Here is a 22,949-nt window from a genome sequence, read left to right on the forward strand (position 1 = left end):
TCTCTCTTTCTCTCCCCCTCAAACTCTCTCTCTTCCCCTCACTCTCTCCCTCAAACTCTCTCCCCCTCACTCTCTCTCTCTCTCCCCCTCAAACTCTCTCTCTCCCCCTCTCAAAGTCTCTCTCTCTCCCCCCATCAAACTCTCTCTCAGCCTTCAGATGCGCTACCTTAATTTGACCCTGCTTCTCACAGCAGGAAAATAATCCTCTAGCAACAGGAAATTTGAATTATTATGTGGATTATAATTAATGGACATTTTTGTAGGGGTTGATACATTTTTCGCTGGTGCAAATCAGGTGGAAATGACCAACTTTAGAAGCCTTTTAAAACCTTGAATACACTACAATTTGCAGGATATCTCTGCGACAACAGAGTGATCAAATTAAGATAGCAGATCTGTACCACTGGGAGTCAGGGCCTGGACAGAGGAAGTGGGGGAGCACTCTACAACACAAGGGCTATTTTTAAAGTGTTACTGCAACTACAATCATATCTGAAATGAGAATAAAATAATGGGCTATAAGTACAGGGATAGAGTGAGGACAGACACAGCATGTTGAGTTGAATAATGGTGAGTCTGGTGAGGCTTTGAGTCCATTTGAGTTCTCTTTTATAGCTTCAGATAAGAGTCTGAATATCAAATGGTACCCTGTTCCCTATGGGCCCTGGTCAAAAGTAGTGCACTATATAGGGAATAGGGCCCTGGTCTAAAGTAGTGCACTATATAGGGAATAGGGCCCTGGTCTAAAGTAGTGCACTATATAGGGAATAGGGTGCCATTTGGGATGCAGACTTATATTTGACAGATTTAAAGGGGTAATCTACAGTTGCTACATCCATTCTTGGACTCATACATTAATGATATGTACCCATTGATTCTTGAAGAATATAACTTAGAAATGCCTCATGAAAATGTTGTACCCCATCAGAATCCAACATGATAAGCTTGATTTACTCCAATGTGAATGTAAACAAACACTGTATAGCCTCAAAACATGGTTACAACTATCATTTGTATATAATTGATGGGCAGAATTTCAGAGTGGTTACATTTCTCCAGCCACCACATCCCTCAACTTTTTATCGAAACAGTGGCGGGGAGGCCTCTTTGTTATTGTTTCAACTGCAGATGGCCCCTTTAATCTTCAGATAACAGACTTGTTTTTGTCCTCTGAGGTGTATATAGACAGATGGCCATGACAGGTGATGCTAAGGGCTGAAATCACACACCATTTCCCTGTGTCTCACCTCTCACTGTCTGACAACCTGAGAAATGTAACACCCCACCAGATCTAACAAGTATCATATTCATAACCATCAGTACCACCGGATTTAAAGACTATCATATTGTGATTCATAACCATCAGTACCACCGGATTTAAAGACTATCATATTGTGATTCATAACCATCAGAACCACTGGATTTAAAGACTATCATATTGTGATTCATAACCATCAGTACCACCGGATTTAAAGACTATTGTTATGTGATTCATAACCATCAGTACCACCGGATTTAAAGACTATTGTTATGTGATTCATAACCATCAGTACCACCGGATTTAAAGACTATCGTTATGTGAGTCATAACCATCAGTACCACTGGATTTAAAGACTATTGTTATGTGATTCATAACCATCAGAATAGGTGAGTTATACTTGATACATACACGTGTATATGCCTCTTCAGCTTTGTTAGTATTGTGCCTTAAACATGCTCAGTAAATTGGTCTGGTCATCCAACAAAATCTCCAACTACATTAGAATGTATGCAGTTCTCACTCATTCCTGTTTATTCACATGGGGTGAAGCCATATGAATGAAGGATCCTTCAGGTTCTGACGACAGTCCTCGTGGTGAGTCACACCGATGGGGGGAGGGGGGTATAGAACACACAGTAGTACGCTACTATTGGTTTATTAGTTACCTGCACAATGTTAGGCCTAGGCCTACTGTTTCAGATGCACTATTGTAAAGTGGTTGTTCCACTGGATATTATAAGGTGAATGCACCAATTTGTAAGTCGCTCTGGATAAGAGCGTCTGCTAAATGACTTAAATGTAAATGTAAATGTAAATGTTTCACTTCTGCTAACTTCACAAACCTGCATGTCAAAAGGAAGGCAGTCATAGCCAGTTAGATATGGTATAATTCTCCTTAGATTGACACAGCTGGAAATGAAGGAGGCAAAGCAATACCTTTTCCCCTAGTGTGATGAACTAACAGTAGTCAGGTCGACGTCTCACCAGAACGGAGTTAAGGTCAGTGGACAGGCAGTGTGTGTGCCTGCCTGTCTGCCTCCACAGCACAGGTTTAGCCTGCCCTACATCACCGAAATATCAAGCGGCCATCGACACCGAAACCAAGCGAACCATCAGTCTGTTTGCCGTCTGTCCATGGTTCTAAAAAGACTGGCTATAACCAACGCACATGCCATTGCGCCTGCGCGCTCATTTCAGCACCATGGACAGTGCGCTATTGATGTAAAGTTCGAGGTGGTAGGATTGGCTGCAGCTTGATAAACTGCCATCAGTAGGCTGGCTACATTAGAACAGGATCCAACTTTAGTAATTGAACTACTAACCAGCCTGGAGGGCGCGAGGTCTAACCAGCCTGGAGGGCGCGAGGTCAGTGGGTGGTTGTAATCGCAGTATTACAGAACGGGCCTTTGTAAACCTATAATGACAGTGGTTGTTGTCATTCAATTTCATAACATTTTTTTATCCTTTATTTAACTAGGCAAGTCAGTTAAGAACAAAATCTTATTTACAATGTCAGCTCGGGGATTCGATCCAGCAGCCTTTCGGTTACTGGCCCAACGCTCTAACCACTAGGCTACCTGCCGCCCCATACATTGTGCTCACATTGTTGTTTAAACTTAGCGCAGGTCATTTTACACAAATCAAAATGACATCGTCATCTACAAAAAGCAAAAACACCAGACGCGTAGCCGACACAAAAACATAACCCTAATCTTCTGACTTCTGAATGACGTGAAGAAGCGCTCTCCCTCGCAGTTTTCTTTTTATTGAGCGCGCCGAGCCAAGGCGTGGGGCACAGCAGGCTATTACTGGTCCTTCATCCACTATTATTGCGGAGAAGAGCTATGATGAATCATGCCTATCTGACGCTGTTTTCGCAAACCCATCATTCAATCCAAGCAGAAGTCTATAGCCCCAAGTCACTATTCAAACCAAGTGTGTTGTGACGCAATTTCATATTTAGCCTACATAAATAGCCTCCAATAGCCTAAACAAACATAACTGACATCCAGAAATGTTGAATCACATCTGAATCTCTCAATTTCTTAACATGTGTTATGTATAAGTAAATGCACGTTATGTTTAGAACACTATACTAGTATTGCCTGCTACAATGCACAGAAAAGCAAAACAGTATGGTGAATGATACTAAAATAATTGAGCATATGTGGCTATATTCTTAGTTGCTATTCTGGCAAATCCAGTTTGAAGTAGCAGAATATGGCTCATAGACCCCGTCAATATATTGCATTGATTTACTCACTGTACGCTATTGCCTTGGCTGAGATTTCTAAATGGCTGTGTATGTAGACCTGTTACCTGCCTCTGAGTGACTCAGTTCATTTTCTCCCTTACCGTATCTGCTTGACATCCCCGTCTGATAGCACACCGTCATCACACATAACACGCTCCATAGCCGCTGAGATCCCATGGTTTCCCCAAGACAGACAGAGCTGTTCAGCGGTGCGTTTTAAACCCTCATGATCCGTGACAACTATCGAAGAGACTTTCTAATGCCGCACATCCACTCCGACTCCAAAGGACGTGGATTTTCGGCAGCAGAAGTGCACCAACTGAGTGCGACAGCAAGTGTTGCGAGAAATGTGTAAATCCCGGGATGCGCGCTGCTTCGGATCAGGAGCGGAAGGGGTTAGTCTTTCTGCATGGCTGGTTCACCTTTGGGAGATCCACCATTGCGTCATAGCCCACTGGGCAAAATGAACAAAGTTCAAGTAATTCTTACCATGTAGTCCTCAGTTCCTCTAATTATACTGAAGAAAAAATATAAATGCAACATGTAAAGTGTTTGTCCCATGTTTCATCTGCTGAAATAAAATATCCCAGAAATGTTCCATACTCACAAAAAGCTTATTTCTCTCAAATTGTGCACATATTTGTTTACATCCCTGTTAGTGATCATTTCTCCTTTGCCAAGATGATATACCACACCTGTCAGGTGGATGGATTAAGAAGCTGATTAAACAGCATGATCATTACACAGGTGCACCCTGTGCTGGGGACAATAAAAGGCCACTCTAAAATGTGCAGTTTTGTCACACAACACAATGTCACAGATGTCTCAAGTTGAGGGAGTGTGTAATTGGCGTGCTGACTGCAGTAATGTCCAACAGAGCTGTTGCCAGAGAACTGAATGTTCATTTCTCTACCAGAAACTGCTTCCAACCTCGTGTAACCACGCCAGCCCAGGACCGGACAGCTGATGAAACTGAGGAGTATTTCTGTCTGAAATAAACCCCTTTGGTGGGGAAAAACTCATTCTGATTGGCTGGGCCTGGCTCCCAAGTAGGTGGGCCTATGCCCTCCTAGGCCCACCCATGGCTGCACCCAGTAATGTGAAATCCATAGATTAGGGCCTAATGAATGTACTTCAATTGACTGATTTCCTTATATGAACTGTATCTCAGTAAAATTGTTGCGTTTAGATTTTTGTCCAGTATATTTGTCAACATTGTATGTTGTTTCACCACTGGTACTAGACTTGCTATGGACTGTGGGCCAAACACTTTCTTTGAATTGGAGATCCAGTGCAACATAAGAGGCAGCGGTTAGAGAAGCAGGCCTCAACCAGAGGGTTGCTGGTTCGAATCCCAACTCAAGACGGGAAAATCTAGTGCGGAAATGCATCATCTGCCATTGTGCCTTTAAGCAAGTTACTTAACCCCCTATAATTGGTCCAGGGGCGCTGCGGTGCCCATTGCTTCCAGCCTTTTGGGTTGTGTGTGTGGATCTCTGTGAGCATATAGACAAATGTATGCTCTATATCCTATGACCTCTACGAATTAGTCAGTGTCTTTCGTATTAGAATGAGTCAGCAAAAACAAGGGAAGGAAAGAGGATGTGTAGATTAAAGATATTATTTTATAAACCATTTCAGTTCATCAGAAACATCATTTGAAGGATCTTTCCTTGCCTCTGAATGTGTGCAAAAAGTTCTGCTGTGGCACTGTGTCATGTGAGTATAGAAATAACACTGTGTAGAGGGACCCAGAGGAGGACATCTGTCCTTCTGTCCATGTTGTCCTTTCCCCAGGCTAGTCCACAGTCACCATGTCTCTCACAGTGGGGAAGAGCTCAAAGAAGCCCTGGTAAGAACAGATGGAAGACATATCAGCCCCTCATCATCATCATCATCACACACCAACATAGTGAGACATTATGGTTCACTATGTCTGGTCAGATTACAACACAATTAGACCCATGAGACGACTGTCTGATACCACTTTCACACTATCGTGCTGTTCCCAACCACACAGTGCTGGCTCTGATATCTTCCTTCCACATTGCCCAGCAACTACAGTAGATGCGCACCCAGGCCAGGCAGAACCGCTTGGCTCAGTTTGGTTCAGAGAAACAGCAGAATGAAAAGGGTATCAGGGTGATGGAGTGGGTCAGGGTTTGGGGGTCATTCCAAAGCCACATTTTCCTACTTGACAAGCATTCAAGGGAATTGTATTTTAGTGTACTTCCTGATTTGAAATGGAGTGGGTTAGTACAGGGTCCAGTACCTTGAATAGGTTGGTAGACTGGAGCACTCCAGAGGTGCAGCACATCTCCCTGATGGAGTGCATGGCGAGCTGGGGGGCACCGATGTCCAGCACGGGGATCCCCAGGCGGGAAGACAGGATGGGGCCGATGGTGGTCCCACAGGGGCTGTCGTTACGCACCATCACATCCTGGGGCCACAGAAACAGGGTCAGGAGGGTAATGAATTAACTCATGCTTACTAGGTACAGTTGAAGCATCTGTGGAAACAATACACAAATGTACTGTTGCATTCAGTTTTATTGATTATATTTCCATGTGCCATGGATGCTCATTAATCACTCAGGCATAAATTGGATGTCAGCTGTGTGGGGAAACTCAACATGTGTCAGAACTGGAAGTGTCGTTCCTGCATCTCTGCTATTTAAATCTGGTTTTACACCAGTCCATTCCTTCTGAGTCCACATGGGGGTGAATGAGTGCACACTCCAGGGAGGGAAATGGACCAGAGCCATAGTTTCACCAGACACTAAGGTGAATAAAGTGTCCTTGTGGGAGCTGAACATCCTTCATCATCTACTCTTAAGAGGCTCTCGATTTCAGTCTCCCTCTCCCATAAGCTTGGTTTAAATCCCCACTGCACTAAGGCTTCTGGTTTAAATCCCCACTACACTAAGGCTTCTGGTTTAAATCCCCACTGCACTAAGGCTTCTGGTTTAAATCCCCACTACACTAAGGCTTCTGGTTTAAATCCCCACTACACTAAGGCTTCTGGTTTAAATCCCCACTACACTAAGGCTTCTGGTTTAAATCCCCACTACACTAAGGCTTCTGGTTTAAATCCCCACTGCACTAAGGCTTCTGGTTTAAATCCCCACTGCACTAAGGCTTCTGGTTTAAATCCCCCTGCACTAAGGCTTCTGGTTTAAATCCCCACTACACTAAGGCTTCTGGTTTAAATCCCCACTGCACTAAGGCTTCTGGTTTAAATCCCCACTACACTAAGGCTTCTGGTTTAAATCCCCACTACACTAAGGCTTCTGGTTTAAATCCCCACTACACTAAGGCTTCTGGTTTAAAATCCCCACTACACTAAGGCTTCTGGTTTAAATCCCCACTACACTAAGGCTTCTGGTTTAAATCCCCACTACACTAAGGCTTGGTTTAAATCCCCACTACACTAAGGCTTGGTTTAAATCCCCACTACACTAAGGCTTGGTTTAAATCACCACTACACTTTCTTACATTTACATTTAAGTCATTTAGCAGACGCTCTTATCCAGAGCGACTTACAAATTGGTGGATTCACCTTATGATATTCTTCACCTCAGCACTACTTTGCTAGAAGATGTGCTCCTTGCAGAGTGGATTTAAGAAACAAGATCACAAACCCACGCAGTCCACAAAGCACACAGAGAAACAAGCGTGTATGAACAAAAATCACACGCGCGCACACGCCAATTACCTGAAGAGGCACACCAACACGACTGGCGATCTCTCTCAAGATGGAGGCTGTCACAGCCGTAGTGGCATAGCGCTGGTTACTGTTGAATTTAACTACAGGACCCTGAGAGAGAGAGGACATTCAGACAACCACACCGACTAGGACTTCAGATATTTGTATAGAAAACATACAGAAATAATTGTATAGCATGTCTGCCACAAATATTACACACAGGACCATTTGACCTAAATCTAATTGTAGACATTCTTTGTAGAAGATTCCAACAATATGTCCACCAGTTCTAATGGGGGTTTTCAGTGTATTGCTGAGGGGGTAATTTGAGCTCTGTACCTTGTGGAAGGCTGGTCTGTGGTTGTCATCATGCTTCTCCCTAGGGTGAAAATGAAAGTCGATTAAAACTATAAACACAGCAAACATCTTTCAAACTGTCTTCTGGTCCCAGCCGGCACAACAACAACAAAAACATTACAACAGCAGTTAATTATATATCTAATATGATATACATGAGACTATTAATCCCCAGGCATACTGTACACTGACTGGTAGTTGGGATGTTGTTCTAGAACCTGATTGCTAGTTGGGATGTTGTTCTAGAACCTGACTGCACTGGCACACTTTCTATCATGGACCTAAAAACATTTGATTGGTGTAATAATGGGCTGGAGGGAGGTTCCACCATTAAATCCATGGCAGGAAGTAGACACTTTGGGAAAATTGTGAGAATTGAGATGCAACCACAGAGTGATTAACAGTGTGGTGTTTCTATAGGGAGTAGGGGTAAACTGACTGGTAGTTGGAGTGTTACTATAGAGACAGAGTGATTAACAGTATGGTGTTTCTATAGGGACTAGGGGTAAACTGACTGGTAGTTGGAGTGTTACTATAGAGACAGAGTGATTAACAGTATGGTGTTTCTATAGGGACTAGGGGTAAACTGACTGGTAGTTGGAGTGTTACTATAGAGACAGAGTGATTAACAGTATGGTGTTTCTATAGGGAGTAGGGGTAAACTGACTGGTAGTTGGAGTGTTACTATAGAGACAGAGTGATTGACAGGTTACTGTATGGTACTGACTGGTAGTTGGGGTGCAGGGCGTGGGCCATGTCGGCGCTGATCATGAAGGAGCGTGGCACCGCCTGCTGGAAGGCTGTGAGGTTGGTGGGGGAGGAGGACAGACGACTCAGGATCAGCTCTGTCAGGTTGGACGCCGCCCCCTGGGCGCTCTCTGACCCCACCTACAGGCCACAGGGGGAAGTGTTAGCACACCAGATGGTTTGGAGAGCTCTAACCTTGTTCCCTCCTGTAGGTTTATACTCCAACCCTAATTTAGAGCACCTGATTCTAATAATTAGCTGGGTGATAGGCTAAATCAGTTATTCTACAACTGGAGTTGAAGTGAAAACCTACAGGAGGGTCTGTCTCCAGGAACAGGGTTGGAGTATAAACCTACAGGAGGGTCTGTCTCCAGGAACAGGGTTGGAGTATAAACCTACAGGATGGTATCTCTCCAGGAACAGGGTTGGAGTATAAACCTACAGGAGGGTATCTCTCCAGGAACAGGGTTGGAGTATAAACCTACAGGAGGGTATCTCTCCAGGAACAGGGTTGGAGTATAAACCTACAGGAGGGTCTGTCTCCAGGAACAGGGTTGGAGTATAAACCTACAGGATGGTATCTCTCCAGGAACAGGGTTGGAGTATAAACCTACAGGATGGTATCTCTCCAGGAACAGGGTTGGAGTATAAACCTACAGGATGGTATCTCTCCAGGAACAGGGTTGGAGTATAAACCTACAGGATGGTATCTCTCCAGGAACAGGGTTGGAGTATAAACCTACAGGATGGTATCTCTCCAGGAACAGGGTTGGAGTATAAACCTACAGGATGGTATCTCTCCAGGAACAGGGTTGGAGTATAAACCTACAGGATGGTATCTCTCCAGGAACAGGGTTGGAGTATAAACCTACAGGAGGGTCTCTCTCCAGGAACAGGGTTGGAGTATAAACCAACAGGATGGTATCTCTCCAGGAACAGGGTTGGAGTATAAACCTACAGGAGGGTATCTCTCCAGGAACAGGGTTGGAGTATAAACCTACAGGAGGGTCTCTCTCCAGGAACAGGGTTGGAGTATAAACCTACAGGAGGGTCTCTCTCCAGGAACAGGGTTGGAGTATAAACCTACAGGAGGGTATCTCTCCAGGAACAGGGTTGGAGTCTAAACCTACAGGATGGCATCTCTCCAGAAACAGGGTCGGAGAGCCCTGGGTTAGATATACAGAGGGTCAGGGCCCATATTGACAAAACATCTCAGAGTAGGAGTGCTGATCTATGATCAGTTGTACCTTTTAAATTACAATTAGAGGGTGAACCTGATCCTATATCAGCACTCCTTAGAGATACTTTGTGAATATGTTCCCAGGGGGTTTTCCTGACCACCAGACAACTCTGGGCTCTAGTTATAGTTCCTAGCTATAGGCCAGTGATAAGGAGAAGCTCTACACAGAAGGAATTTAGCCAACACAGGACTGGGGTACTGACCTCTTCATTGTCAAACAGAGTCACCATCCTGATGTTGGGGTCTGTGGCCAAAGAGTCTCCAGAGATGCAGGAGTCCATCAGAGCCTAGTGGACAGAGGAAAAGAGGGTAAAGGTTAGGGGAATGAAGGTTAAGGTTAAAGAGGAAGTAGAATGAATGGTAAGGTTAAAGAGGACGTTCACATTATGGTGGTAGTCATGTTCCGATTCCTCTCGTCCCCCTCAAACACGCTGGAGGAAAAGATGTGAGGTTCCTACTCTCAGATCTTTATGTAGTTTGAGAAGGAGACCTGTTGTTAGTGTCTGGAGGTGGAGTGTTGAGTTGGAACAGAGGAGAGAGGAGACTCACCTGTAGGGCACAGTAGCAGCTGTGGAGGTTGTCCAGACGGGGGGAGTAGATGAACTCTTCAAACACACCTCCAATTGCCTACACAGCAAACACACACGTCAGTAATCTGTTATCGATGTCATTCAACAGAGGGGGAGGAGGTGTTGAGGAGACGAGACTCACCCCTGGCTGAGTGTCAGCCAGACACAGCTCAAAGTCCAGCAGGGCCTCAGGCTGAACGTCCAGCTCTGAACACAGCACCTTGACCAGGGTCGGGTGGTGCTTCTCTGCCTGGACGAGTGAGAGAGAGGGGAGAGATGGAGAAACGTACTGAAGGCCTACTGAAGTTGAGTAAGGCAAGTGATTGATTAGGTGTGTGCGTGCGGGGTACACTGGACTGTGTATAACTGGTATCTAGTACTGTAGAGTGTACAGTCGTGGCCAAAAGTTGAGAATGACGACAAATATACATTTTCACAGTCTGCTGCCTCAGTTTGTATGATGGCAATTTGCATATACTCCAGAATGTTATGAAGAGTGATCAGATGAATTGCAATTAATTTCAAAGTCCCTCTTTGCCACGCAAATGAACTGAATCCCCCAAAAACATTTCCACTGCATTTCAGCCCTGCCACAAAAGGACCAGCTGACATCATGTCAGTGATTCTCTCGTTAACACAGGTGTGAGGGTTGACAAGGACAAGGCTGGAGATCACTCTGTCATGCTGATTGAGTTCGAATAACAGACTGGAAGCTTCAAAAGGAGGGTGGTGCTTGGAATCATTGTTCTTCCTCTGTCAACCATGGTTACCTGCAAGGAAACACATGTCATCATCATTGCTTTGCACAAAAAGGGCTTCACAGGCAAGGATATTGCTGCCAGTAAGATTGCACCTAAATCAACCATTTATCGGACTTCAAGGAGAGCGGTTCAATTATTGTGAAGAAGTCTTCAGGGCGCCCAAGAAAGTCCAGCAAGCGCCAGGACCGTCTCCTAAAGTTGATTCAGCTGCGGGATCGGGGCACCACCAGTACAGAACTTGCTCAGGAATGGCAGCCTGCAGGTGCGAGTTCATCTGCACGCACAGTGAGGCAAAGACTTTTGGAGGATGGCCTGGTGTCAAGAAGGGCCGCAAAGAAGCCACTTCTCTCCAGGAAAAACATCAGGGACAGACTGATATTCTGCAAAAGGTACATGGATTGGACTGCTGAGGACTGGGATAAAGTCATTTTCTCTGATGAATCCCCTTTCCGATTGTTTGGGGCATCCGGAAAAAAGCTTGTCCGGAGAAGACAAGGTGAGCGCTACCATCGGTCCTGTGTCATGCCAACAGTAAAGCATCCTGAGACCATTCATGTGTGGGGTTGCTTCTCAGCCAAGGGAGTGTGCTCACTCCCAATTTTGCCTAAGAACACAGCCATGAATAAAGAATGGTACCAACACATCCTCCGAGAGCAACTTCTCCCAACCATCCAGGAACAGTTTGGTGACGAACAATGCCTTTTCCAGCATGATGGAGCACCTTGCCATAAGGCAAAAGTGATAACTAAGTGGCTCGAGGAACAAAACATCGATATTTTGGGTCCATGGCCAGGAAACTCCCCAGACCTTAATCCCATTGAGAACTTGTGGTCAATCATCAAGAGGCGGTTGGACAAACAAAAACCTACAAATTCTGACAAACTCCAAGCATTGATTATGCAAGAATGGGCTGCCATCAGTCAGGATGTGGCCCAGAAGTTAATTGACAGCATGCCAGGGCGGATTGCAGAGGTCTTGAAAAAAAGAAGGGTCAACACTGAAAATATTGACTCTTTGCATCAACTTCATGTAATTGTCAATAAAAGCCTTTGACACTTATGAAATGCTTGTAATTATACTTCAGTATTCCGTAGTAACATCTGACAAAAATATCTAAAGACACTGAAGCAGCAAACTTTGTGGAAATTAATATTTGTGTCATTCTCAAAACTTTTGGCCATACTGTACAGTGAGAGATATGGATAGTTAGAGTCTTACAACAGTGGTGGCGTCGCAGGCATCCCCAGTGGAACAGCAGCCAGTCTCCAACTCCTCCTGGACAGCAGTGGCTAGGATGGGCACTCTGTCACACACACAGTAACTAAACGCTTATTTCTCTGTCCAATTCATGTTTGTTCTCCTGGTTCCCATGAGGGGTGTATCTCAATAGTCTCAAGCAGCCTCCGCTCCTGGTCTCCTCCCCTTCAACTGCACTGAAAGAACAGAACAGGTGAAAGCAAATTCCTGCCATACTGCCTTCACCTGTCCTGTCGTCAGATCAGTAGATGGAGGAGAGGCGGCAAGGAGAGGTGGCAAGGAGAGGGAGCCAGTTAAGACTGTTGAGATGCAATCCGGGACTTACAGGTGGTTCTCCTTGTTGGGGCCGAAGGAGTCGTTGATGTCCCTCTGGAGGTGGATGGCCAGGTGGGGGATCCTCATGATCGGCCGGGGCACGTGAACCAGACGATGGACCAGCTTATCTCCAGTCTGCACCACAACAACACAACAACTCCCACGTAAGGTCCTCAAAGAAAACACTGCCATTCTCCAGACACACTTCAACACATAGTTCAGTACAAGTTCAGAAACCAAAGAATGGGCCAACCTTAATGTTTCACCGGTGAATGAAGGGTTAGATCGGTAGGGTTACATTGCCATACCTTGACCATAACACGACCGGCGATGGTCAGATCACGGTCGAACCAGGTGTTCCAGATTCCTCCTCCGTAGCACTCCACCCCGACCTGCAGACAGCCCTGTTTGGTCTTCTTGGACCGTGGCTTAATCTGAATCAACCACACAGAGAGAGAAGGGTGTCAAGTTAGCGACCAAATACAAGTATGACATACTATCCCCAGTGGTTGGCGGTGTTAGCCCTGGGTCGTGTTCAGTAGGGTACACTGTAGTAAGTCGTTTGGCAACAGAAAACTAAAATATTTCAGACATTACCTGACAGTTTCAAAACATTTTGTCCCTAACAAACACAGCTCAGTTCTTTGCCCAGTGTAGAATTTCATCCTTACCCTCAGACAGGGGCTGTCTGTGTGTGCTCCAATCATAGTGAAGCCATTGCCTGGCTGGAAATGTCCGCCCACAGCAAAAGCGATGATGGAGGAGTAGTTACGGGTCACAAAGTACTGTTGAGAGAAGAGGAGTAGTTAGTTCTCAATCAAACACAGTTTGACAGGAAAATATTATTTGATCCCTATATGATGAAGCCCTATAAAGCTGTGTAGATCAGTGTGGGACTGGAACCTCCATGTACTGACTGACCTTACTGGCAGGCTTGATGTTCCACTGCTCAGTCTCCTTCAGCTCAGTGAAGCCAACCCCCAGCAGACGAGACTTACACTCCTCAACCACTGCTCACACATAGGACAGAGTGAAAAGAGCAGGACATTCACTTCAAGCCACCTCGTTCCTTTTATGAGTTACAACCTGTGCAACCAGGGGACATATGAATTAAATGTCTGATAAGAGGGTGGCTTTAAGACAGCTCAGGAGGGATCTAGGCCAAGGATAGTGTGAACGGACTGTACATGGATCAGAGTGCAAAGGTTAGCTGCACAACAAAACTGGCATCAGTACAGGCTCAGAAAGAGGACATCCGCCTGCAAGATATCTATCTTATTTAAAGATCAAGGTCCATTCAAGTTAGGTTGGAATAGTCTCCCACTGCATTTGGTTACATGCTCTTGACAGCTACATGCCTACTAAATATTATATTGCCATTGTTCTGAACCTGTAGCACGGACACCATTTCTTTAACCATCAAACTACCAGTCCTAGAATGATTGGGGTTCTTACCGTGGTATGGAGACACTCCTTTGTTCACGAACTGGAGGAACTCCTTGGCAGCAGTCTGCACAGCTTCCTTTGAACTTTTCATGATCAGTGACTAGTGAAAGCAGAAGGATAACGTTACATGCCATGACTGACACAGCATTGCATTGGGAAGCAAAACAGAAAGAGATATTGCTGAACAGCAAGCAAAATACAATTTAGCAAGAAGCAGTGTCATAACATGACAAACGACTGTGTGGCTAGTCCAAAAACAGAATACACGTTTAGCTGAGTGAAGAATTAGACAGCAGGCTAATACTGGCTAGCTAAATTAGCTACGTTAGCTAGCCAACACATTGCAATGTAAACCTTAGACACAGCAAACGCAGCTTCTAAAAGTCAAATCAGTACGCTCTGAGCTAGCTACACCTCTTAATAACCCGACTGCAAAATCATAATTTATGGCGCTTACCTGCATAAATGTTTAACTAGACTTTTAAACTCTGTACCCGGTGTACAGCACCCGAGAAATCTGACAGATTTGATAAAGACCACCGATGTAGAAACTAACAATGGGTAATTTGAGGGGAGGGGAACGTGGTATTGCCCTCTGCTGGCCTGGAGGTGAAAGTGAAACAAACAGTGGATAAGAACCAAATACATTATACACATGATCGTTCCAAGCATCAAACTTGGCCCACTAATACTAGACACCTTAAGGAACATTTTAAAGATTGGAGGCAGTTTGGGAAGCATGACAGTCAACCAGGGATCAGTTTTCCCCACTTCTCTACAAAAAGTTTAAAGAATACATATATATGGCATTTCTGCGCCATTTTATTGTGTTTCCAGACCCCTCAAACATTTTAAACCATCAATGGGCTGTATGTATCAATTATTTATGGAGATATCGTCATGTGAATCTAGTCCAATATCTCCCCATGCATGCAGCTGGTTGGTGGCCATATTGGAAATTACCACCAGGGGACTAATGGACAAAATCAGTTAATAACCAAAATTACTTATTTAGACATTACCTAGCTGTGGTCAAAAGGACCTCAAAATGACCCCTATTAAACATGCAATATGTAACGTTTGGGAGGACCAGACCTAATTCACATAGAAATGATCTGTCATTCTCATTGAAAGCAAGTCAAAGATGCGGCAGATCTGTTCTATGTGAGCTATTTCTATGCTTCCCATTCTTAAATTTAGTTGTTACGTCTTTTACTTTCGGTTTTGTACACCAGCTTCAAACAGCTGTAAATACAATATGTTTGGTTATGGAAAATATATTTAATAGCGGTTCAGATGGTACAATGATTCTTTGCACTATACTTGCTTGTTTTGTCACAAACTGAAATTTGGCGAACTCTTAAGAGTACTTTATGATCAGAATTACTTTCTATATTACCTGTGGGATTTATTTAGTGGGTAGATAACATTAGCAATTTGTATATTGTTTGGAATGATTTTACCCTATTTTATCCTGAAGAAGGCACAGTGATGCTGAAAAGTTGGTGTTAACTACTCAATAAATTACTGGGAGGTTATACGTATGGAGTGTGCGACTCTGTTTCTATACCCTATTTTCTTCTAACAGGAAATCCAGATGTCAGCCATTTTATTAAAATATCAGTCCTGGTTGATTGACAGGCTTCCCAGACTGCCTCCAATCTTTAAAATAGTCCTTAAAGGAAGTATTAGTGTACCAAGTTTGATACTTGTATTATAAAATTGTACAATTATTTAATTTATCCACTGGACTATATTGCGTGGAAGCAGAAAGATGAGCACCAAACTGTCACCCTCAACAGGCAGACAAATAATGTTACAATAATTGAATGTTTAAAAAACAATAGTGTATTATACAGCTTTCTGAAGAAGCAACAGCATGGGTATTTGTGTGCGTGCGCGGGCGTTTATCACTTTGTGTAGTCAGTTAGCGATAAACTACTAATGATACTGCAACTGTCTTATGAGTAGATAGAAAGGCTTTCCCACTAACATTCTCAATTAAATGTTAACTACAAAATATGCCTACCTGGCAGAATGATATCATGATTATTATTTGTTTCAATTGGGAGGGGATTTGTTTTGCAAACTCTGCCATCGCAGTAGCCTACAGAAACATCGCTCGAGCCTAATTTCGTTCGCATTCCGCCAAGGTGTCAAAAGGCAACCAGAAGAGTCTTCAGCTTGTCACTGAAGATAGCCACGCGAGACTGTGGCTTTAATAGAGCAGCTCGCCGCAAGACAATATTATACTTCACTGCCATGTTTCGTCTGTTATGGGGTTTGAGAAGTGAGAACACACCACACATTAGGGGGGAGGCGCAGATGACTACTTAACCTTAGAAACTGTACCTTGCGGTTTCTCATGAGAGGAAGAATGCATTGTTTTTTAGAAGTGAGACCTTTAGTGTGATGTAGATAGCCTAAATGTGATGCTAATAAAATATGTGTATTTGATCAGTAAAATGAATATCAGCACTCAGCAGTGCCACAGTGCAAAATCCTCACACCCTCTCACAAACTCCCTTAAATTCAAATCATGTGTTGCTCTGCTGTGTGTCAATAGGGCATTTATTAAGGTAATCATTTAAATGAATGATTATACTAATGTTATATCATAAACAGAAACATAGCACTTGATAGGTTTTCCTGTTATTAATCTGGAAATCCAGATCTAACCATCACTTACATACACTTGATATAACCCCCCTCAGTCTTGTGGTGGTGTCAGAATCTATCACTGTTGCTGGAGAAGGAGGTGGACCTCTTGACACATAGTTTATTATCTGTGGTGGTTGCACTGCATCACAGGCAGCTGGTGGCACCTTAATTGGGGAGGAATGGCTCATAGTAATGGCTGGAACAGAATGAATGGAATCGAACACAAACACATTTTCCATCTGGTTGATACCATTCCATTTACTCCATCCCAGCCATTATTGTGAGCCGTCCTCCCCTCAGCAGCCTCCTGTGCACTGTAGAGCCCCTAGATACAGCCCAAAATATGTATTGTCATTGTGAAAGTCACACATAGAAGCTAGAACACATTTACACAGCACCACTTCCTCCTCTTGGATAGCACATTTAAGAGAGTTTGCGACTGGGTCAAACCAGGTCAAGGACCATCACTTTGGTTTGCTTTAGTTTGAGTTTTGTTCTGCTGTGGGTCTGAGCAGAACATATTGGCCTAGCTTTTCGTTCTGCTGCTGGTCATTATGTGCTTTCAGTCTTGCTCTGCTTCTGCTGATATGGGGTGTGTGCACCAATCCTCAAGGTAAGAGTTGTTTTCTCAATATACACAGCATGTAGAAGCAACACAAAAAAAGGGAAGCTTACATGTCCTAAGATTTTTTTAAATGTTGGCGGCATTTCTGTTAAGATTCAAACCTTTTCTAACAATAGAAGGGTAACTCAGGACAATGTTAACTGAGTAAGAACAGTATTATTGTTTATTATACATCTTTCGCTTTGCAGTTTTGATGCACTTGGTCAACTCAAAATACATTTTCACTTCGCTATTCATGCTCAAGTCAACCAATCCCATGAAACAGTACACCCACAATTGTTTCCCTTCCTGTTTACAGAGACACAAGTGAAAACATTGAAAAAAGGAAGAGCAGATCTTTAATCTGTCCAAACCTAACACTTAACATATTATTTGTAACATGTACGATAAGTAGAGGGGTTGAATGTCAAGTCTCATATCTGTTTGAGACAAGTGATATCAACAGCACTTTTAAATTGCTACAGTGTGATAACGAAAGTCACAGTTGACAGAAATGTTATAGTTGCAAAACCTCTCACAACCTCCCTCACAACCTCCTCAAACTCCCTCACGACCTCCCTCACAACCTCCCTCACAACCTCCTCATTCTCCCTCACAACCTCCCTCACAACCTCCTCAAACTCCCTCACCACCTCCCTCACAACCTCCCTCACAACCTCCTCAACCTCCCTCACAACCTCCCTCACAACCTCCTCAAACTCCCTCACCACCTCCCTCACAACCTCCTCAAACTCCCTCACTACCTCCCTCACAAACTCCAGGGTCCTCATTCAAAACCGTTGTGTAAATTTCACACTAAATATATGCGTGTGGTGCCATTTCTGAAAAGACTGCGCACCTATAAAAATAGAGATTTATAAACTTGGAGCACGCCATGCATCAGTATGTTTCCCATTATAAATCAAACCGGTCCTGAAACTGTACGCTAGTGAAAGACCATTAAAACTCCACTTGAAAACGTCCATCATTCAGGTGTGAATCGTCCTGGTGTCAAGGGAAGCCAGTTTGGATTTGGCTTCAGACCAATCACATCACAAGCCAAACGTCTTTATTGACAGAAAAAAACTTGAATTGTTGCATCTCGTTGTGTTGTTGTACTCCAGTGGCTAACTAGCTAGCTAAAAATCATCCCTTTCCCAAATTAGCCATGGATGGAGATAGGGATTTGGACTTGTGGTTTTACTTAATTCTCCGTACAGGCCAATGATTATAACAGAGATTGTGATCCAACCATTAATTAATATATTGTGCCCCTGGCTTGAGAGGATGGAAGTTCAACATGTAGCTAGATGTAGTAGGTTAATGTTAACTAGCTGGCCTGGTGTATTGTTGTCCATGAAAGGAAGTTAGTCTAGTGAGCAAGTATTTTAGCCAGGTAGCCTAGGACAACAAACTAAAAGCGTGTACTGTATGACAGTGATAGACCGTTTAGGCAACATGAAAGAGGAGGATGGCATCGTTATTTCTCTACAAGTAGGGTGAGTCAACCTGCTTTTTCTACTTGCACACACACACAGAAATCAGTGCCATGGACAGCCACAGCATATTTAGTTTATGTTGATTAGACTAAATCGTTTTTGGTATCTTTTAGTTGTCACTGTATTAGACTAAGCATAGGTGATTATATGTTGAAATGTTGAAGTTGAAATATGGTGCTGGAATAGTGGAGGCAGCTCCTGTTATTCTTTGTGACTTGCGGTAACTCTCCATTAAATCAACAGTTGTTTAGTAGTCTGAAAATGTAAGAAACATTAAACAAAGGTGTGGTTGAATTTATTCTGCCACTGTCTTCTTATTGACTCGGCCTGTATATCACAGTGTCAAGGCATATGAACTAACAGGTTACAGAGAAAACAATGCAATTATCACAACACATAGGTTGTAATATGGCTTTTTTTCTGCGATTGGTTTCCCCAGTGATTTTACCAATGCACCCCTACTGGTGCACACACATTCTGGGCTCTATTTTATAAGTACGCAGGGTTTATAAATGAGGCCCCTGGACTTTATTGCCCTGCTGCAGATGTATTAAAAAGGTATTGGTGTATATAAAAGGTAATAATTGAATTGAATGATTATAATAATGTTCAATCATAAACATAGCACTGGGTAGGTTCATTTCCTGTTATTAACCTGGAGGACCAGATCTAACCATCACTTACATACACTTGGTATACAGTTGAAGTCAGAAGTTTACATACCTTAGCCAAATATATTTAAACTCAGTTTTTTACAATTCCTGACATTTAATCCTAGTGAAAATGTCCTGTCTTAGGTCAGGTAGGATCACCACTTTATTTTACGAATGTGAAATGTCAGAATAAGAGTAGAGAGAATGATTTATTTCAGCTTTTATTTCTTTCATCACATTCCCAGTGGGTCAGAAGTTTACATCCACTCAATTAGTATTTGGTAGCATTGCCTTTAAATTGTTTAACTTGGGTCAAATGTTTCGGGTAGCCTTCCACAAGCTTCCCACAATAAGGTGGGTGAATTTTGGTCCATTCCTCCTGACAGAGCTGGTGTAACTGAGTCAGGTTTGTAGGCCTCCTTGCTGGCACACGATTTTTCAGTTCTGCCCACACATTTTATATAGGATTGAGGTCAGGGCTTTGTGATGGCCACTCCAATACCTTGACCTTGTTGTCCTTAAGCCATTTTGTTACAACTTTGGAAGTATGCTTGGGGTCTTTGTCCATTTGGAAGACCCATTTGCGACCAAGCTTTAACTTCCTGACTGATGTCTTGAGATGTTGCTTCAATATATCCACATAATTTTACTCCCTCATGATGCCATCTATTTTGTGAAGTACACCAGTCCCTCCTGCAGCAAAGCACCCCCACAACATGATGCTTCCATCCCCATGCTTCACGGTTGGGATGGTGTTCTTTGGCTTGCAAGCCTCCCCCTTTTCCTCCAAACATATTTATGGTCATTATGGCCTGTCACGTCCTGACCAGTAAAAGGGGTCATTTGTCATTGTAGTATGGTCAGGGCGTGGCAGGGGGTGTTGTTTTTGTGTGTTTTGGGGTTGGTTTGTTTCATGGGGATTTGTTCGAGTTTTCATTTTCTATGTTCATTTTCTATGTGTGGCCGAGTATGGTTTCTAATCAGAGGCAGGTGTCTTTCATTGTCTCTGATTGGAAGCCATACTTAGGCAGCCTGTTTTTTCCTTTGGGTTTCTGGGTGGTTGTTTTCTGTATAGTCTGTGCACCTTACAGAACTGTCGATTGTCGCTTTGTTAATTTTGTTTAAGTGTTCACTTTATACGTTATTAAAAGAAGATGAGCACTCAACACGCTGCGCTTTGGTCTGTCCCTTTCGACGCATATGACAATGGCCAAACAGCTCTATTTTTGTTTCATCAGACCAGAGGACATTTCTCCAAAAAGTACGATCTTTGTCCCCATGTGCAGTTGCAAACCATAGTCTGGCTTTTTTATGGTAGTCTTCCCTGTGGCTCAGTTGGTAGAGCATGGTGTTTGCAACGCCAGCATGGTGTGTGCAACGCCAGGGTTGTGGGTTCGATTCCCACGGGGGACCAGTACAAAAAAATTAAAAATGCGTGAAATGAAATGTATGCATTCACTACTGTAAGTCGCTCTGGACAAGAGCGTCTGACTAAAATGACTAAAATGTAAAATGTTTTGGAGCAGTGGCTTCTTCCTTGCTGAGCGGCCTTTCAGGTTATGTCGATATAGGACTCGTTTTACTGTGGATATAGAAACTTTTGTACCTGTTTCCTCCAGCATCTTCACAAGGTCCTTTGCTGTTGTTCTGGGATTGATTTGCACTTTTTGCACCGAAGTATGTTCATGTCTAGGAGACAGAACGCGTCTCCTTCCTGAGCGGTATGACGGCTGCGTGGTCTCATGGTGTTTTATCAGAAGCTTCTAAAGCCATGACATCATTTTCTGGAATTTTCCAAGCTGTTTAAAGGCACAGTCAATTTAGTGTATGTAAACATCTGACCCACTGGAATTGTGGTACTGTGAGTTATAAGTGAAATAATCTGTCTGTAAACAATTGTTGGAAAAATGACTTGTGTCATAAACAAAGTAGATGTCCTAACAGACTTGGCAAAACTAAGTTTGTTAACAAGACATTTGTGGAGTGGTTAAACGAGTTTTAATGACTCCAACCCGGGAACTTCTGACATCAACTGTAACCCCCCTCAGTCTTGTGGTGATGTCAGAATATATCACTGTTTCTAGAGCAGCAAGTGGACCTCTTGAAATGTGTATTTATTGTTATGCAATAAGTGGTGGTTGTACTGCAGAGCCCCTAGACACAGACCAAGAGATGTATTTTCATTGTGAAAGTTACATATAGAAGCTAGAATACTTTTACACAGCACCACTTCCTCCTCTCAGCCAGCACCAGATCATGTAACTGGTTCAAACCTTTCAACAGAACCATCACTTTGGTTTGCTTTGGTTTGACTTTTGTTCTGCTGTCGGTCTGAGCAGAAAATATTGGACTAACGTTTAGTTTGGCAGTTGGTCATTATGTGTGGAAGATGTGCATTCGGGCTTTCTCTGCTTCAGCTGGTGTGGGGTGTGTGCACAGCCTTGAAGGTAAGATTTGTCCTTTTCTCAAACACAGAAGAAAAGAGGTCCTGTCCTCATGTTTCATTTGTTAAATTTTAATGGCATTAGCAACATCGTATACTCGTATAGGAGTTCTACTCAGCACAATCTGAACTGCATTTATGGAAGCAGAAACATTTGCGTCAGTATATATACAGTGCCTTGCGAAAGTATTCAGCCCCCTTGAACTTTTTGACCTTTTGCCACATAAAGATATAAAACTGTAATTTTTTGTGAAGAATCAACAAGTGGGACACAATTATGAAGTGGAACGAAATGTATTGGATATTTAAAACTTTTTTAACAAATAAAAAAACTGAAATTGTCCGTGCAAAATTATTCAGCCCCTTTACTTTCAGTGCAGCAAACTCTCTCCAGAAGTTAAGTGAGGATCTCTGAATGATCCAATGTTGACCTAAATGACTAATGATGATAAATAGAATCCACCTGTGTGTAATCAAGTCTCCGTATAAATGCACCTGCTCTGTGATAGTCTCAGAGGTCCGTTTAAAGCGCAGAGAGCATCATGAAGAACAAGGAACACACCAGGCAGGTCCGAGATACTGTTGTAGAGAAGTTTAAAGCCGGATTTGGATACAAAAAGATTTCCTAAGCTTTAAACATCCCAAGGAGCACTGTGCAAGCGATAATATTGAAATGGAAGGAGTATCAGACCACTGCAAATCTACGAAGACCCGGCCGTCCCTCTAAACTTTCAGCTCATACAAGGAGAAGACTGATCAGAGATGCAGCCAAGAGGCCCATGATCACTCTGGATGAACTGCAGAGATCTACAGCTGAGGTGGGAGACTCTGTCCATAGGACAACAATCAGTCGTATACTGCACAAATCTGGCCTTTATGGAAGAGTGGCAAGAAGGCCATTTCTTAAAGATATCCATAAAAAGTGTCATTTAAAGTTTGCCACTAGCCACCTGGGAGACACACCAAAAATGTGGAAGAAGGTGCTCTGGTCAGATGAAACCAAAATCGAACTTTTTGGCAACAATGCAAAACGTTATGTTTGGGGTAAAAGCAACACAGCTCATCACCCTGAACACACCATCCCCACTGTCAAACATGGTGGTGGCAGCATCATGGTTTGGGCCTGCTTTTCTTCAGCAGGGGCAGGGAAGATGGTTAAAATTGATGGGAAGATGGA

At 43.4% G+C, this 22,949-nt stretch overlaps 2 protein-coding genes across 8 annotated transcripts in view; both read right to left on the minus strand.

Annotated features, from left to right (window-relative positions):
- Positions 1-3,911, minus strand: part of ptprnb (protein tyrosine phosphatase receptor type Nb) — a 40,154-nt gene extending 36,243 nt beyond the window's left edge. For 5 of the 6 annotated variants that reach the window (XR_014380782.1, XM_082962339.1, XM_082962337.1 and 2 more), the window contains exon 1: positions 3,617-3,911. Coding sequence is in view for 5 of the 6 variants with exons in the window: in XM_082962339.1 (XP_082818465.1) it covers positions 3,617-3,692 (76 nt within the window). In the remaining variant the exon portion in view is untranslated. 6 annotated transcript variants of the gene reach the window in all.
- Positions 3,912-5,120: 1,209 nt separating this feature from the next.
- LOC106575848 (aspartyl aminopeptidase) lies at positions 5,121-14,519 on the minus strand. 2 transcript variants are annotated; one of them, XM_082963064.1, is made up of 15 exons: positions 14,370-14,519; positions 13,922-14,012; positions 13,388-13,476; positions 13,138-13,251; positions 12,775-12,900; positions 12,477-12,601; positions 12,113-12,197; positions 10,276-10,383; positions 10,114-10,191; positions 9,768-9,851; positions 8,305-8,465; positions 7,560-7,599; positions 7,230-7,331; positions 5,788-5,955; positions 5,121-5,364 (listed from the first exon to the last, which is right to left on the minus strand). In XM_082963064.1, the coding sequence occupies exons 1-15, from the start codon at positions 14,373-14,375 to the stop codon at positions 5,314-5,316; spliced, it is 1,428 nt and encodes a 475-aa protein (XP_082819190.1). In that variant the 5' UTR covers positions 14,376-14,519; the 3' UTR covers positions 5,121-5,313. The 2 variants fall into 2 exon arrangements, with proteins under 2 accessions (XP_082819190.1, XP_082819192.1); XM_082963066.1 differs by lacking the exon at positions 14,370-14,519 and adding an exon at positions 14,267-14,338.
- Between the last annotated feature and the right edge of the window lie 8,430 nt (positions 14,520-22,949).

This window comes from Salmo salar, chromosome 16 (assembly GCF_965601325.2).
Source record: "Salmo salar chromosome 16, fSalSal1, whole genome shotgun sequence".
In the NCBI taxonomy this organism is placed as follows: Eukaryota; Metazoa; Chordata; class Actinopteri; order Salmoniformes; family Salmonidae; genus Salmo; species Salmo salar.